This window comes from Acyrthosiphon pisum, chromosome A3, assembly GCF_005508785.2.
Source record: "Acyrthosiphon pisum isolate AL4f chromosome A3, pea_aphid_22Mar2018_4r6ur, whole genome shotgun sequence".
Taxonomy (NCBI): Eukaryota; Metazoa; Arthropoda; class Insecta; order Hemiptera; family Aphididae; genus Acyrthosiphon; species Acyrthosiphon pisum.
In genome coordinates, this window is record NC_042496.1 from 28,138,844 (window position 1) to 28,157,524 (window position 18,681).

The following is an 18,681-nucleotide window of genomic DNA, read 5'->3' on the forward strand; positions in this document are numbered from 1 at the left end:
ACATATAGGAGAGTTATGTCATTTAAAACTAGAGATATTAGGATGTATTGTTAAAGTTAGAATTGTTATATATATATTATATGGTTTAAGATGTTGAACCAAAAAATGGAGGCTTGATATATTATTCGTAATCATTTTAAAATCACTTTTGAATGATAATCACTTTAATTTTTCAATCTGACAATTGATTAAAATTATTTTAATTTAAGAACTTTATGTGCTGGCACGTGTATTTTAAGCAGTAATAATAACCGTAAGTATTTTTTAATTTGTATCTATGTATATTGGAAATTGACTGTGTCAATATAAAAAATTTAATTAAACATTAAGTGTGTGTAAACCCATTAATGTCATGATGATGTGGCACCCATCGTTATTCATTACCATAATATGCGTAAGAAATATTCTTACTATCGTTTGACTGTTAATCATAAATTAATTATAATTTTGTTTTAAAAAATGTCACATAAATATCCTTTGCTAGTTACTATATTATATATTTAACTGGAATGTTCTGATTTAAATTATTTTAAAAATGACTTTTAAAAGCAGCTTTTATTTATAAATTGTCTTTACTATTTATGCTGGAGTCATAATATGCTAATTTAGCTTTTATTCAACTCATGTTCATAATACATTGTGATCATGCAAGGTAAAATTAATGTTTAATTAACTTTTTAATGTGAATAATTTCTCAAAGAAAATGTATGGATCAAATAATTTAATTTGTAAAACATAAAGTAAGAACTGTTATTAGTTTTTTAATTAATTCTTTGAAGATAATCATGATTACAAGTATATAATAGATTACTTATTCACACATAAATCCCATTTTTGTATATGTTCCACACTTTCTAATGCAAGTAGTTACTAGGTCTGTATGTATCTCTATGTCTTTAAAACTTGTCACAGTATATGTAATTAAGATCAACATAAATTATCAACAAATAAATAAATATATATTTTTCATCAAATAACAATCTAAACAATAATTGTATAGTGACTAAAATTCATATAAATTAAAAAGTAAATTTCAATGGTATAAAAATAACTATCTCAGTGAATTACTCAATATAACATGCTGTGTTTGTGTCAGCAAACTATACAATCTTTATAAAAAAAAAATAAAATTATCATTGGACATATTCTATACAAAGGTTTGTAGATATAAAAATATATATTGTAATATTCAAGCTAGCCACCATTTATAAATATTGACAATATATTTTTCTTATAGTAGAATTAATTTTGAGCATTACAATAAATTACCAAAACTATTGTTAATAATAGTAACAAATAGAACTTCAATAGAATATTGTAACTAACAACAATGAGTCACTTAGCACTTAGCAGCATACACATTTTAACATAACAATGGTAAATATTAGAAGTACATGCCAAAAATATAAAGCATTTATTTCATTGATCGTATCTGAAAAATGTAACTGTGCAATAGAGAATAGATAATGAAGTGCTATTGAACTTAACTGCAAAGAATGAGCTTTTTGCCACGTATGAATTATCTAGTGTAGTTAAAAAGTAGACTAGAAGGAATATTTAATTAAAAAAGCAAGATACTTTTACAATAACATATTTGACAAATTTTAGTAGTTAAATGTAAATATAACTTCAATAATAAAACATTTAAATATACATTTTAACTAAATAATTTATGTAATAAAATTGATTTCTATTTCTCAAATATAGTTTGCAAATTATATCTGTTATGTAAGTGAAGACAAGTAGGTTTATTTATAGGAAAGCACAATAATATAGTATATAAAAATTCAAATGCAATGTTGAGTATCATAAATTACGATATTAAATGAAAGCAGAAAATAAGATAGGAATTTTCAATTTTGATTTATTAAGTGCAAATTGATCATAAAAGTGCAATTATTAAAATATAAATATAGTCTTATTCAAATATAATATATTATATTAAGTATAAAAAGTATGTATTTAGTATAATAGAATAATAAACTGTAATTGCAGCGAAAGGTCAGACTTGTCAAACAGCACCAATTGATGCAAACAGTTTTTTTGTATCCCTGTACACAGGAACAAATCATGGGGTTACAAAATGAATTTTAGAAGATTTTAATAATAAATTACTAAAATTAAATATAATCAATTTGAAACAAATGCAGTTATTTAAGGTGCATGTATATCAATATCAACAATTTGAATTAAATTCTGAATGAATGCTCTAAATATATTGTTATCATTTGATATACATTATATTGTTGTATTGTCTCTCAATTATTTATTCTTACGGTTTCAATTTAATGTCCAAATGTTCTTTCACGCTGTCCAAATACTCGTTAGTATTCAAGTACATTCCTTCTTTTACATTTTTTAAACCATGTATACAAGCTGCAAGATCTTTAGTCATATGGCCTGCATCAACACTTCCTACACAAGCTTCTTCCAATGTATCACAAAATCTATATGATATAATCAGATTAGTATCAGTCAATATGTTAAGACAATCAATGTTTATGAAATTTACTTGGCAAGTTCAGGGGTGTTATCAAGCTTTGCCCTGTGCTTAAGACCACGAGTCCAAGCATAAATTGAAGCTATTGGATTTGTTGATGTTAGTTTTCCTTCTTGGTGTTGTCTGAAAATAATGTATTTGTTAATTTACATAGATTAACTATATTCATCATATATATTATTACCTGTAATGTCTATATATATTATTACCTGTAATGTCTGGTTACTGTTCCATGAGCAGCTTCAGATTCTAATGTCTTACCATCAGGGCATACGAGAACTGATGTCATAAGGCCCAAAGAACCTACAAATAAATAAATAAATAAACTGCAATGGTATACCGATTAAAATCAAATTATCTAGAGTGTTGTTTCTACAAACCATATCCCTGAGCAATAATATCGGACATGACATCTCCATCATAATTTTTACATGCCCATACAAAACCACCATCTCCTTTTAATGCTTGTGCTACCATGTCATCAATCAAACGATGTTCATACCAAATATTGGCTGCTTCAAATTGAGACTTGTAGTTCCTATAGATAAAATAATTAAATTACAATTCAATCCATAAAATAAGGTTTACCTAATCATACTCACTCTTCAAAAATATTTTGAAAAATGTCTTTGAATCTTCCATCATATTTTTTAAGGATGGTATTTTTTGTAGACAAATAAAGCGGCCATTTTTTCAACAAAGCTACCTTTTTATAACAATTTTATAATACTAATAAATAATATTTAAAAATAAATGATAAAATTCAGGTATAATTATTTGTCTAAACAAACTTGAAAACTGGAGTGAGCAAATGAAGCTATTGAATCGTCCAAATTATACATGGCCATCGCAACACCAGGAGATTTGAAATCAAACACCTTAAGCTTTTCTACTTGCCCTTTGTGATCAGTAAAAACTAATTCCAACTAGATAATCAAAAATAATTATGCTCATTATTATTATTTTTTACCACAAATAGTTCGGATATCTTCTAGTATGAACTATGCAGTTTCCAGAATCTGCAGATATTAATAATAAATAAATAATTTGTTTTTTAAATATATTAAGTCATACCGAATATCATTTTAATTGTATTGATTATTAATTTCATGTAAAATCATTAAATTAAAAAAAATGTGTAGGTATTGTAGATTGCATAGGTACTATACTTTTATTATTAATACAGTATGCCAAAATGCATGTATCACATATTGGGAGATAGCCAATAGTTCAAATTAGTAATTACTTACTTGGCCAGGCCTGGTTACTAAGTAATCAGTAGCTTTGTATTGATCACCATGCGCATGTCTGCCAATAACAATAGGTTTGGTCCAACCAGGCACCAGTCTAGGAATAGTTTTACATATAATTGGTTCTCTAAAAACTGTTCCGCCAAGAATATTACGTATTGTACCATTAGGACTGAGCCACATTTTTTTCAATTTAAATTCTATAAAATACAAGTACTTAATTAATTAATAGTGTTGTAAAATTTAATTACAATATTAAGCATTTTTATACCTTCAACACGAGCTTCGTCCGGTGTTATAGTTGCACATTTAATGCCCACATTATATTTTAATGTAGCTTCAGCAGCATCTATAGTTACTTGATCATCAGTCGCATCTCTATTGGGTAGACCAAGATCGTAGTACAAGCAATCTAACTAAGAGTTAAAATAAATTACAAAAAATTGACACAGACAAAAAAAATTGTAAAACATACTTTTATGTAAGGAAAAATGAGTGTTTCTTTTATTTTTTCCCACATAATTCTAGTCATTTCATCACCATCCATTTCAACTATGGGATTTTTAGCCAAGATTCTTGTTGAAGCCGTGGCATCTAAAATTTCATACAAAAACAAAATAAAATAGATACACTACATAACTACATATTAATTGTATTTTAAGCTTAAAGTTATTTTAAAAACTTTGAAGAAACTAATTCCATTAAATTAATAAATGATGTAACATATTATTAAACAACTTAGAACTGTTAAGATTTGTATAGGTAATATAATATCTATAAAAAAATTTTACTTTTTTAAATTATGATTATTTTTGCCTTTTTTAGTAATTTTACATAGGATCACAATTCTAATCCTTATTTTTTTTTTGTAAAGAAGTACTTATTTTCTTGTATATTTTTCAAAGTTGTTTATATTATTTTAAGTGGATTCTAGAAATGCATGCATTGTCAACTTTGCTCTGTCTTATATACGCATTACATAGTAAATTGTAGATTTTAAATAATCCATTTAAATCTGTAAGACAATGCATTTGGGTGTACCGTCCTCTTAAAAGTTGTTAAAAATAAAAGTGATTGTTCTTAAATTGAAATTATTGCAATTTTATTAGCTATTATACTAACCAATATACAATATAATATAAAGTACTTATTATCTAACCATTATAATAACAGATAATGTACCTAAGTTCGATAATGTCAAGTGCATTTACTACTATCTATATCATTAGCAAAACAACAAATTGTGACCTATTTTTCACTTGTGGAGCTATAATATACACTTTGTAACTTTTGATAATTTAACTACAACATAGAAATTGATTTCCGGGAGTCATAAGTTAAACAATCATTTTCTAAACTTCAAACAATAATTAAAATAATAACATAGTTTCAAAAATATATTCCAACATATTATAATAACATAATAATGTTATCTTTATATGAATGAATTATCATTAACTAATATTATAAATATTGAAGCAATAATTTATAGCATTTTTTTTTACATTAATAATATTTTAAAATATACTTCAAATCATAATAGGATTTATAATAGTCTATAATTTCAAAATATTAATAGGTACCTAATAATATAATATCATAGGTTTCGTGTAAAATGTAAAATATGTTGATGAATTAAAAATTAAATAAGTAGGTGAGTACCTAACAATGAATAGGTAATAAAAAAGTATGATTTCACTTAAATTCACACATTTAACTGAATAACGCAATCATTTATTACTACACCTTTGTACCTTTTTTTTTTTTTTTAGTCAAATATAAATTACAAAGATACTAAATCACAATTTACCAAATACATATTATTCCGATCATAGTACCTATATTATAATGTTTTTAAACTCTGTAGTGTAGTTAGGTAATTATTTAATAATGCAAAAATGATCGAAAACCTGAATCTTCATCAACTCAACACTACAGCTGGGTATTAAAAATTAGGCACGTTACAATATTAGGTATATACCTACCAGCCAAAATATCAAAATATACACTTTGCAAACCCATACTTTCAGTCAACGATTGATTCAAATTAAATGTATTAATAAATACCCAACCTACCAACAGGTTAAAACGAGTGAAATGTATGTTGTAGACTTACAATTTCGGTTACGAGCCAAAGCTGTGGACTTGGCGAGTCCGGCGGTCAGTCCCAGTAACTTCTTCGCCATGGTCCGGCTATTTTGATTGATGTAACGTGGGCACAACTTCTAGGACGACTAGACCGGAATGGCGTGTACGAATTTCGAACACGACGTCTAGGTCGAGCACCGGACAAACGAACAGAACGGCTGTGGAACGTAGAGTGTCGGCAGTAGGCGCTTTCGGTGGCCGTGGTGGTAGTCAACAACAACTCCGATAGTCACACTCCGAAGTCTGTTGAATAATATCGTATTATTTACTATTATTATTATCTATAAACCTTGGCAGTCTTGGCCCTCCGGTTCCCTCAACTACAGTGTAAATTAAATCATGTTGTTAACTTGTCAACATGATAACATTGTTATTGTTTTGGTCCGACGTCCGAGTGATAATTGTTGGTTGATAACGCGTGGTAGACAAGACGTCCAGTGTGACCTGCGTGCCATGAGTGAAACTCGTCGAAAGCGATAAATTACGGTTTCGTCTCGAACCAATCGTTTTGTACATCATATTATTATATTTTGTTGTAATTGAAAATATTATGAATTTTAAAAATGTATCTACTGTTGTCGATTGAGATAAGAACACTTCTTCTAAAATGCAAATTAAAAAAAAAATATATAATTTAAATTTTCTAATTCATTGTGGCCAATATAGAGTTGGGGTCAATTCTTCCAAAAACTGATAAAATGAAATTAATATTATGTCTTCAACAATATCGACAAAAAAAAAAACAACTAGTACCCATAAGGACAAGAAATACCCAGTATACCCAGGTATAGGTACACCTACGTAAATACGTAATACCTATTCTACCTAAGTGGTTAGGTATTTATCGATGACGGAAATTTCATTGTGATCATTGTGTCATTGTTTATAATTATATAGGTACCTTATAAGGTTTTAAGTACTCATCAATAATATTTTAAAATTACAATAAAATAACTAACATTTTTATTCTTCATTTAAATATCTAATTTCCTCCAAATTTGAACAAAATATCTATTTAAAAAAATGTGTATACCTACCAACTATAGGTAGGTATAATATTGATATATTCTCTAGAGTTTTTGGGTTAAAATATGAAATATTTACGAGAAACTTTGTTTTAAATGTTTAATTCTTAGCATTTATTAATTTTTTAACTAAATGCAAAACAATTATTTGTAAATTTTCCTAATTTTGATGAATTTCTTCAAAATGTGAACTCTATAAATAATGATTAAAAAAAATTGTGATTATGTTATGTCTTTAATATTTTTAAATTGCTATAGGAAAAACTTATGTGGAACCATATATTTAATTTTCTAGCCTTTTTACCCAGTGAAAATCTTTTTATCGATATTTAAGGAAAAAAAAATAAAAAATAATTGAAAATGTCAAGTGTCTATAAAAAGTTCAAAAAAAGTCAATCTAGTTTGAAAATTGTATCTTATATGAAAAATGGTCTTATAAACATTTGGTGAAAATTTAAGGTACTGTAATGGTTTTTTTTATTATTGAGTTACCTAGGTACTACAGACAAAAAACAAATGGATTTTTTCAAAAACTGGTATTCCTATAAAAATTTGAGGTTTTTCTTAATTAATCTTTTTTTTTCCAACACTTTAAAACTACTATAGGGATTTTCAATTCTGATCTCTCAAAAAATACCAACTAGATCCAATTTTCTTCTAGAAACCACCAACAAAATTGAAAATCAAAGCCTTATTTTTTACTAAATTTCATGTACCTAAGTCCTACACAGGCACAAAAAAACACATCAGTGTAAATTAATAATTTATTACGCAATAATTACGCATTTCGCATTCTTCGTACTTTTTGAAATGTACCTAAGTAGGTACCTATGTATTAACATAATGTATATAATTTATTTTATTTACATTGATAAGTGATAACTAATGTTCCCCAGGTCCCTACTATAATTTGAACGTAAATCATATAGCAACAGAACGGAGCTACAGGAATATGATGCTCAGCTGAGTATTTAGGATTTACAAAAATGTAAAACCTTTCGGCGAAATATTGAAAATATTAGCACCGTGATGGCGTGATAAAATAAAATATTGGCGTAATATTTGACGAAAGCTACAAAATAAAATATAATATTATTCCAAGACTAAATTATACGGTGAAGTATAGCGAGGTTACTTGTACATTATAGTTGTATAGTATATAGTATCAACTATATTTATGTAAAAACGACGTAAGTAATTATACTTTATTTGCATAGTTATAAATTTACTTATAAATTTCTTTTGTTCCTGTGCTGTTCGTGTTTAAAAATCGATTTTTTTTGTATGACGTGTTATATAGGTACACATATAATAGTTTAATACTTACCTATTTACATATATCAGTTTATTGTATATAATATGTATAGGTAAGATGTAAGTAGGTCCCGAGTTTAAAGTCGAAAGTCGATATGGTGGTATATACAGCATATATATTTAAGTATATACTACACCATGTATTTGTGTATACCTACATGGTTTAATATTTTATTTGTACGCAGTATAGGTACACGTAAAAGCTATAATTATAAACTAATAAAAAGTTTTACACATTTATTTACTGTTTTTTTTTTAAATTTTAATATACGCATTTTTGAGAAAAGAAATGTATCGCAATTTATAGTATATATATAATATTATTTACACATTTAAAAATAATTATATTATTAATAAAACTACCTAGGAATGAGCATGGACCAAATTCTTCTATAAAAATAGTTACGCATTCATAACAAGATAAATTCGTAGATACAGTCATTGAGTCGTTATAGATTGTTATAGAGGCATAGAGCCACAAGCGGAAAACGTTCTACTATACCAATTGACAATTTATTATATTTATAGAGAGTACCTATATCGACAAAACATAATAATTATCGTTTATAAAAGGATTCAGAAATCTGAATTACATACAACAGTATTCAGTAAAAAAAAAAGGATATTCGGAAACTATATTATGTACATTTTTCAACAAAATTTAAATATACCTAATTTGTGCAAACATATATATTTATATGAAATAGTTACCTACATTATATAATTATTATATTTTAAAAAAACCATTTCCATACCATTTTTGTTAATTTAGCTTAAATATTTTTTAAAAGACCACAGTTTTCTATTCTAAGGTTTTTTAGAATTAATTTAATCGAGTGTTATGGATTTTTGAGAATTTATGAGTTACTTAAACATGGAACACTGAAAACATTGTACTTATATTCAATAATATAGTCACGCGATTAAATGTAGAACATCGACGTGACGACGTCATAAGTATATGCTTACCTATTTTGAATTCGTGCATTTAAAAAAATATTAAAGTAGCCGATAGCAACAATTAATACTTAGTTTAAGTATACAGCAAAAGTTTTATAATTTATAACTAAAAAAAAAATCAATTAATTTTAGGCATTATTATATTGTATAATATGCTACCATTAAAATCTAAAATAATGTCTTCTATACATCATAAAAAACTATATTATAGGTTAAACAGCCAACATTACATTATGTTAAAATTATTTATAGTACCTACCTAATACCTAATAATCTATACGTTATTTTTAACACATTGATTTTTAAACTCTGACGGTCATGAATTGTGTTTTAGATGAATTGCACACGTAAAGAAACAACACGAATGAAATATTAAAAGTTATAAATTATAAAACACAATATTGTGCAAGAGTACATGTCTCGGCGGATAACAAACAAAAAACTAACAATATATAGGTATGGTAATAATAAAATAACCTATCCCCAGTAAAATTAAATTTTAAAAAGCACTCGCGAGTTGTAGCCTGTAGAAAATAGTGATTTATAGCTATTTCAGTGAAACTGTATGATATTAAGTTAATTACAAAACAAAAATCCATGTATGGCTGTTCTGACGAACCATTCTGCCCAACAATGGCTAAAATGTCAACGACATACCTACCTAATATGTCATTGAAAAATTAGTAAAATTGTAAAATTATTTATTATTTGTCTATTATTTATTTTGTAGACAAACTATAGTTTGTCAACAAGTTTATAAGTAATTAATATGAGTAATAATTATAAATCATACACAATTACATAAATCATGGGCGTGCGCAGAGTTTCAAGCTAGGTTCGTCGAATATTTTTATATTTTATAAAATGAATATTAGGGTAATACTCGTAATAGTTTAGGTGTCTACTGCATCTAGTTATTATTAGTTTTCGATCAATTAGGTCTTATAAATAATTAACGAATGTTAATAATAATTCTAATAATAATATACGGTGGTCTGTGTGAAAGATATAGACCTATTTAAATTTTAAATGCAGAAATTAATGTATTAACTTGGTAATTCAATACATGTTTTGGATGACTATCTAGTTTTTTATTGAGCATTATACGGTGGCACAGCTTGGAAAGCTGGACTTGTTCGGCCCTTACAAATCTATTCAAACCGTCCAGGAGCAGAAATCATATCCTGCCGACTGCTGCCCCTTTTCGCAGGCCTATGAAATAAATACATAATGATTAATGCGAGGAATGTATACATAATATATACATATTTTATAATCTACATTTATTAGTTATGTAAAATGAATCAATTTAAAATACCATTTTATGTATTATTATTTATTGAACAGCAATTTTAGATGTTTAATAAACATAATATATATATAGGTAGTATAGATATTTTATATAATTCAGTCCGTACATAAGACACAAATTTAAAAATAATAAAATTAATTACAAAAAAAAATTATAAATCTACATGATTATTTCTATACAATCGTATGTTTTTCTATATATATATATATATATAAATATATATAAGAGCTACACTTAACATATTATATACCTATATATGACTAAATTTAACACGATAAAAAGGAATAATGTATTTATTTATATACACATTTTATGACGTATGTTCCTACCTATGTATAAGTTTAATAATATATGTATACCTTATGTTATAATTTTGATCTTATCACATAGTTGTTATACTTAAGATTTTAATTTAATTTCGAATGACCGAAATATTCTAAAAATAAACGGTTAAATTGTCCTCTCTTCTCGTTTCTTCGACTGGAGTCACACTGACGCTCGGATCGATCTCACGCTAAACAATAGAAGATAATACAATAAATTAGGTGTCATAATTAAAAAAAATCAAACAATTATTATTGATTGGTTTGAACATCTATAAGCTATATATTACTTTATACTACTCAACAAGAATAGATCGCTCGTTATATCTATCACTGTAGCAGACTAACCTGCGTCGATGATATGCGTAACAATGTCGTAGAACATAATATCATTAGTACATTACTATATGAATAAAACTGAAATTTTGTTTATTTTAACAGAAAGTATGTCAAATATCATATGAATAATCAAAAAGAAATTGTGTGTTAATATTATGAATAATAACTGTCGTTTGCCATTTTTACTAATATTGAGCCACACAGAAAGTTAACACACATTACAGTGATTATATAGTTAGTAAATAATCATTTGTAATAAGAATCTACATATTATTTATAATATCGGTAAATTTAAAATAAAAGTTAAAACGTACATTATAATATATTATACTCATACCCAATAGAAAAAAACGTTAACTAGGTATACATTTTCTAAAAAAAAAAATACGAATCATTTAATTTTTTTTAAACAATTTAAAATTAAGTACCTATCTAAAAACCTTATGCACATAATAATTGTATACTGCGTGTCGTAAATCACAAAACATTTAAGTATAGTTTCACCTTTACTATTATAAAATGTAAGTATAATAGGTAGATTGAATTTACAACACCAAACTTGTAATTATCCGATACCTATACTACGTATAATCAATGGTTAGAAAAATTTAATTGTTAAATGTATTTTACTTTATAATTATTTCACTAAAACATCTCGTTTCCTTCATTGACTATAATAGTATAGCCAGTGTAGATAACTACCTACCTACATAAACTACCTATTGCGTATAACTTGTCGTCTCGAACTTAACTTTCTATATTGCTTTTAGATTAGCTGTATTAGTGTTTTGACTGTTTTCGAACTCAATAATTTAGAACAAAGAACTGCAGTGGTCGAAGTAGTCCAATTAAATAATTGTACCTATATAGTTAACGAATGCTATGCTTTGATAACTTCATTAATTTACTTTACGTTACACGCTATTAACCTTAATACATATTCTAATTTTGGTAGTAAAATGTTAATCGAGGAAATTATTCTGAGATATAATTTTATTAAGAAAAATGTGAAGATAATAATTTTAATAGACGTTAAGGGCTGTTTTATGTTTGACCTCAATTATTAAGCTAATATAAAAGTGTATGATGGCTTGCAGAATAATTATCAATGATTTTTAATTTGTTTTTTCTACGTTATTTAGAAATTAATGTAACTGCAGAATCTAGAGAATCCCATATAATATGTCACATATTTTCATGTACCTGTTTAGTGTTTATAAGCATTCTATACCTACATTTAAAATAAACAAATTATTTTTACATTTATTAATTTATATTTCTTTGGGTCAAGATTGATAGGTAGGTAATTAAACAAATAATTTTTAAAACCTAATTATTGTTGTTATACTAATATTTATGTAATACAAATTATTTCCAAATAATCGATATATTGTATGGTCAAGTATATTAATGTTATGGTTTGAATATTAGTGGAAAATGTTTTTAGTAAGCCAAGGGCCAAATTAATATAATTTAAAAAATAATATTAAAAAGTATAATAATGAAATGCCAAGGTTAAACAATTTAAAAATAAGTTTTAATAGAGAATATTTCAATTCTAAATTTATCATTCATAAATATTTGTTTCACAGACATTTCATAGATGTATTTTACTTAAAACTTAAAATTTCTTTTTCTCAATTACTTTATAGAATACCACCAATTTACGGTCCAACCTACATATTATGGATATGGTTAACTACTAAATTCTCTCATTTTTAAATATTATTCAATCGCACACTTCTTTAAGGTAGACACTTCTCATGAGTTTCACAGATATAAGTTATCTGTTCCTTATTATTTTTGGTTATCATTTATTTCTAAATTTTTACTTTAATGTCATATGCATCAAATTGTGATTTATTTTACATACCGTCATGTGGGCACACGAATTACGATCATCCCAGCTGAGTTTCTTAACACGTTTAGGGATAGCCTCGGTGGGCCAATGGGGCATTCTGGAAAATCTGCTCACTGGACTTGGCGTGGCTGTAGTCGTAGTGGTTGAAGAACCTGCAGGTGATCGGCCACCACCTCCACCACCCCTGGGCACTTGAGGAGGAGCCGGTGCAGGGAACTTGTGCCTTGATCTAGGAAGTGTTTGCTGTACTGCACCCATTTTAGCTCGACCATTTCCATTAGTTGTTCCAGGAAACATTCTGGTTGCTATGATAAAATTATCAAAAATTACGGAAATAGTAAGTCGTTATTATATTATATTAATCGAGCGTATCAAAAATTATAATATGTGATTGATCTTACAATAATATGGGATTTTAGAGAGAAGGGCTTTATTTGAATAATCATCTCATTACAATTTTATTCAAATTCATTTGTTATAATTATTCGAAAAGGTAATTTTTAATACAAAATAAAAATATATTCAACTATAATTTTAAAGTTCAATAAATTATTTGATTGAAAACCAATAATTTTTATCTGAATAATTAAAATAAACAATATTGTTTTCAAATAATTTTTTATTAAAAAAACCGGTTTTAAAATTATTTAAATACATTTAAAAGTAAATAAAATAAATAAATAAAAATTTGCCCTACTCTGCAATGATGTTTTATAATTTAAATTTCAGGTCAAAGATTATGTGGTTAAAAATATACAAACTTTTGACTGTCGCAGTGTATAAAGGATCGGCAGAGTCTTCTTTTGGGTTGAATAATGGGTTTTGCATTTTGGTGCCGACTCCAACTAAACGTTTTTCGTCATATATTGGATTGGTACGTTTAAATCCTTCAAACTTAGTGCGCACGTCGAAATTCGTCGCAGTGCCAAGTTTCGGTCGCTTACTAAAAAAATGATTTAAGTGATAAATGAGTCAAAAAATGTATTTTTTAATGAATTAAATCAAATACTTTTTTTGAATATGAACGATCAATGCTATTATAACTAAGCTGAGAACGCCCAAAATAACTCCAAATATCACGAATACTGTATAGCTATTAGCAGATGTCCGACCAGCAAACCTGACAACCGTGTCTGGCAAATGTACAATGACGGGCACCGAAGCCTATAAAAAATATAAATCATTAAAAAACATGAATTAGAAAATATCAATCGGGCACCTACTTGTCTCGGAGGAATTCCAGTGTCTGTAGCTACAGCAACTAGATGTGCCGTGGAAGTATTAAGATCTGATAAATCACCCAGTACAATGTCTCCCGAATCTTCAATAGCAAACATTCTAAAATATGAACAAACATTAATCTCAACTGCGACTTCAGAAAAATAATCTTATTTATTATTTTTGATGTGGATTGGTAGTTGGTTATGTATTAGGTTTGTTAGGTACCTGGTATGATAAAATAATGTTATGTATATTGTATGTTCATACCTAGACTCCGGTCCTCGCAGTGCCAAAGTAACACGATCGCCACGATCACCATCTGCAGCTTCTACCTTACCAATCACCGTACCCGGAAGTAATTGAGATAAAGATATATCTGGCACATAAAACTCGTATTGTGGGTATCGAAATCTCGGATCCCAATCGTTAACGTTCAGTACGGTGATGTTGACGAATGCAGAAGTGTTCTGAAAATCACGGTTATATGATTTATATGGAAATAAATAATCAACTAAACATATATTTATGCATTTGAGGATCCTCCTGCTACTTTTTACTTTCAACTCGGAGCCGACAGATCACTCGAACGAAATTGTTCAAATCGAATCCTTATTGCACACTAACATTTAAGTGGATGAAGAACCTCACAAACATTATTTGTCATTAGACAATGTCAAAATTAACAAGAGTACCTATATGGTAATACTAGTATTTATAATCAACGGTAATACTAATGCATATTGTAGATATTATAATAGCCCTTGATGTGTCTGATGCGGCGACGACCGTAGGTACATTTCCTAATCTGCCTGCAGTCTAAACTCGCGCCAATACTTAATGAGATGTGCTCTCTGCTCAGGTAACCACCCTGCGAACGACAAGGGATGCACTTTTGCATGAAGGTCTCCTTATTAAACTCTGTAAATGTCTTACCCCTATTTACTATTCCTATTAGGTTATAATATCTTACAGACCAGCGTTGGATTCCAAATACGTCATGGTTCTTCCACTTAAATATATACCTAGCTATAATTAATGATGGAGTTCCTCAAGACGGTATTCTTATACATATTTATGCTTCCGATTAACCCTCTATTCAAAAATAATACTCTTGTCGCTGACTATGCTGATGATTAATTTATATTAACAATACTCAACGATCCATTAATTATCTCAGCAAATGTACAATCCCATTTAAATCTACTTTCATGTGTCCATAACATAACCTATAACCAAAACTAGTCGAAGTATGGACAAAAATGAGGAAGACGACCAAACGGAACACGTTATATTAACACAGTATGACGTATTAATCGTATATTATAAATTATACTCTTGCTGTAGTCTAATAGGTATACATCAGTAACCTAATGCAGTATATAGACAGGAGCTTGTTTCATATGAAAATTCGTCGTAAAAATATAATAATAAGTAATATTATTATAATATTTAGTAATATCGGGTAGGTGGTACCTACCATAAAACTGTCGGTGGCAAAAGCATAAAACACATAATTGTCAATCGTTTCGTAATCCAGTGGTTTTTTCAAAACGATGTCGCCGTTGATCGAAATTGAAAATATGTCCGTATAGTTGCTCAACCAATACTTCAGCCGCTTGTCCTTTGGTTTGTTAGTGATCACGGTCAACAGGACGCTATCTAACGGCACGTTTTCCAGCACTCCTGCCTGATAGTGGTCTTGTAGAAACTGAAGTTCACGAAGTGACGTACCCGGTCGGCTTATAGCCAACGTGGCCAGCGCGTAACGATCGGCGTTATCGAATTGTGTGGCCTGAAATACATAATATTATTTTTTCAGTTCAGTGATATCCTGTGATATGGTAAGTGGTAACCCATATACGTAAACAGCGGGAGGGGAAGTCTGGGAGTGGGGCTAAGGCATTAAATAAAACCCGAAGATTTTCGAAGAGTCTGGTATAGACCTGAGTTTCAGCCCTCCATCCCCCAAATCCTAAACACTATTTTCGACTATATAATGCGGTAACTGAGCGTCTTTGCAATACGGAGTTGACTATACATACTCGAATGACCATAGTGACAGGTTGCAACAAATCGTCTTCTGGAATGGCACGTTTAACGGTAACACTACCCGAAACTCTGTCCAGTTCAAAGTATCGAGAGTCTTGAGTATCTAAATTATGACATTACCGAAAAAAAAATTGAACTTTTAAGGTATAACAATATTATTCATATTAAACCAATTTTCAATAGGTACTGACCAGAGTTCAGAGTGTAAAATATATTAGCGTTTATTCCGAGGTCTTGATCGTATGCAGCAATTTCTCTTGGAAACACCCTAAGTTTTGTGCCCTGGTTATGTGGAAAATAAAAAAATAAATACATGATATTATATTGTAAAAAGTATAACTAATAATTTTGATCATTCCTGCAGTGAGTTTAATGCGAACACGCGTGTTTATTTTGTTATAACATGGAAGAAAACATTGAGTTTGGTATAAACTGTCTTACAAATTATTATAATACTACAGCGCATATCAAAAAACGTATTTCATATTTTTACTCGCTGAAAATATTGACAACAATTTATTTGAAATATATTTTTTCATTTTGTAAATTTATTGCATTATTGCAAATTAAGAACGTTTTGTTAGTTTATAATACATAGGTGGTTTTAGAGTGCATTAAATTCACGGCCTCGGTTATGATCACTCTATTGAAAAGTTTAGGTGTTTAATGTTCGTTACTTTTGCAGCATTATCAGGTAAAGTGGCAGTATATCTTTCGTCGTAAAACTTTGGATTTTGATCATCTGCGTCAATGATGTTAACAAATATGACTGTATCTGTATATTGCGGTGGATTTCCTTGATCCTAAAACAAATAAGTCCAGTCAATAAATTCATATGAAATTATTGTATGCCATCTTATGTAAGTACAGTATAATCTATCATTATCTGTAGTTTTAAAATTACCTGTGCTCGAATACCGATGGTAAAATTTGAAAGAGTTTCGTAGTCCAACGCTTTTCTTAGCACCAGGGTTCCTTCTAGGCCGTTGACAAAAACGAAAAAATCCTGTAATAATCGTCATAACGTCATAAACTTGTAATTTACTATACATTTTAGATCTAGCGTGCGCCTAAATATAAACTACCTACACTTAGGCACGAATCCAGACTCTATGGTATCTTGAGTGAAGATCTGTGAGGGGCCAACAATTTAAAACGTAATAATATATATCAGGCAAAACATACATGTTTTACTTAAATATTTTGTATCATAAAAGTGTCACATGTTTTATCAATGTTTTTTTTAAATATAATTTATTTATGAACAATTAAAAAAAAAACCATCGATATACTATAGTATACTTCAATTATTGAATCAAGTTAAATGCAATTTTTCAGATGACCGATGTAAAATTGGAGAGTGTGTTTATATTATGATGTATTTGAGAGTGGAGCTTGGCCCCTTTAATCTATCTCACTGGATCCGTCCATTTATACTTAATGATAGGTACTTATATATTATATACTATATTATTATTATAAACTAATGTCATAAAAATCGTGTAATCTATTTTCAACTATATATAATATTATATAGGTGACCAGTTCGTTTACATGCATAAGTATAACATACCTCTAGGATTGTTTTACTCCCACCTATGAAAATTGGCTGCACAAAATACACAATCGTCGTAATAAAATATAATATCGCGAGCAAAGCGTTTACGAGTCGGAGAAAAAAAATTAAACATAATAGGTATTATTTTCGGAGGGTATATATAAATATATCATATCATATCAAACAAGCCACGCGACACATAGATACATATAAAATAGGTACATTATTGTAAGGTATACATGTAAAATAATATATATACAATATAATGTATATATAAGAACGCGTTATTCTGCAGTAACAATATTCGAATAAAACATTTATTATTATAACGTTGCGTGTCGGTTCGATAAACAATAAATAGTTGTTCGACTTACCGAATGCGGTCCCGGAAGCACGGTATAGTGTACGGTGGAAAACGGTCCGAGTTGATCGGCGTCGACGGCTTTGATGCCCTGTAACACTCTGGTCCCGACCACGGTCACCTGTAAATGCGTGGAAAATTGGTTGAAAACAGAAATAGAGTAATATATATAGGTATATGGACTTAATGGCTAATACCTATAACAGTAAGCGTATAATTATATAACAAAAACAAATTTTAAATCAATTAATTCATACCTCTGATATATTGAGTACGTAAGGGGCATTGACAAATATGGGAGCGTTGTCGTTGGCGTCGGTGACTCGAATGCTCACGGGAATGGCGAAGTTCTGAAAAACACACGAAGTTAGATACCTGTACAGTATACTTAGTATGATATTATTTTATTATTGCGTTTATTCTTCGTAGGGAGTCCAAAAGCGGAATGATGTTTTGTGTC

General features: G+C 28.5%; 2 protein-coding genes across 3 annotated transcripts in view; both read right to left on the reverse strand.

The window, feature by feature from the left end:
* Positions 1–940: 940 nt before the first annotated feature.
* LOC100167396 (isocitrate dehydrogenase [NADP] cytoplasmic) lies at positions 941–6,214 on the reverse strand. Its single transcript, XM_001943663.4, has 11 exons — positions 5,867–6,214; positions 4,226–4,344; positions 4,022–4,166; positions 3,751–3,950; positions 3,292–3,426; positions 3,103–3,206; positions 2,881–3,038; positions 2,710–2,803; positions 2,513–2,623; positions 2,277–2,447; positions 941–2,051 (listed from the first exon to the last, which is right to left on the reverse strand). Exons 1-11 carry the CDS (start codon positions 5,934–5,936, stop codon positions 2,012–2,014), a joined length of 1,347 nt encoding a protein of 448 aa, XP_001943698.1. The 5' UTR covers positions 5,937–6,214; the 3' UTR covers positions 941–2,011.
* Positions 6,215–10,721: 4,507 nt separating this feature from the next.
* Positions 10,722–18,681, reverse strand: part of LOC100165370 (protocadherin Fat 4) — a 49,299-nt gene continuing 41,339 nt past the window's right edge. For both annotated transcript variants that reach the window (XM_029491157.1, XM_001942815.5), the window contains exons 6-18: positions 18,479–18,571; positions 18,235–18,342; positions 17,207–17,308; positions 16,980–17,105; positions 16,494–16,584; positions 16,296–16,405; positions 15,731–16,045; positions 14,521–14,720; positions 14,256–14,370; positions 14,042–14,196; positions 13,794–13,975; positions 13,045–13,337; positions 10,722–11,023 (exon numbers count right to left, since the gene is read on the reverse strand). In XM_029491157.1, coding sequence (XP_029347017.1) covers positions 10,946–11,023; positions 13,045–13,337; positions 13,794–13,975; positions 14,042–14,196; positions 14,256–14,370; positions 14,521–14,720; positions 15,731–16,045; positions 16,296–16,405; positions 16,494–16,584; positions 16,980–17,105; positions 17,207–17,308; positions 18,235–18,342; positions 18,479–18,571 — 1,968 coding nt within the window. In that variant the 3' untranslated portion in view covers positions 10,722–10,945. The remainder of the gene's footprint in view (positions 11,024–13,044; positions 13,338–13,793; positions 13,976–14,041; positions 14,197–14,255; positions 14,371–14,520; positions 14,721–15,730; positions 16,046–16,295; positions 16,406–16,493; positions 16,585–16,979; positions 17,106–17,206; positions 17,309–18,234; positions 18,343–18,478; positions 18,572–18,681) is intronic.

Excerpts from the sequence above, each read along its gene's own strand:
- LOC100167396 (XM_001943663.4), bottom strand. The coding sequence starts at position 5,936 with ATGGCGAAGAAGTTACTGGGACTGACCGCCGGACTCGCCAAGTCCACA. Across the intron at positions 3,427-3,750 it reads TAGTAACCAGGCCTGGCCAA|TTGGAATTAGTTTTTACTGA; the intron begins GTAAGTAATTAC and ends TTGATTATCTAG. Across the intron at positions 3,207-3,291 it reads TTGCTCACTCCAGTTTTCAA|GTAGCTTTGTTGAAAAAATG; the intron begins GTTTGTTTAGAC and ends TGTTATAAAAAG.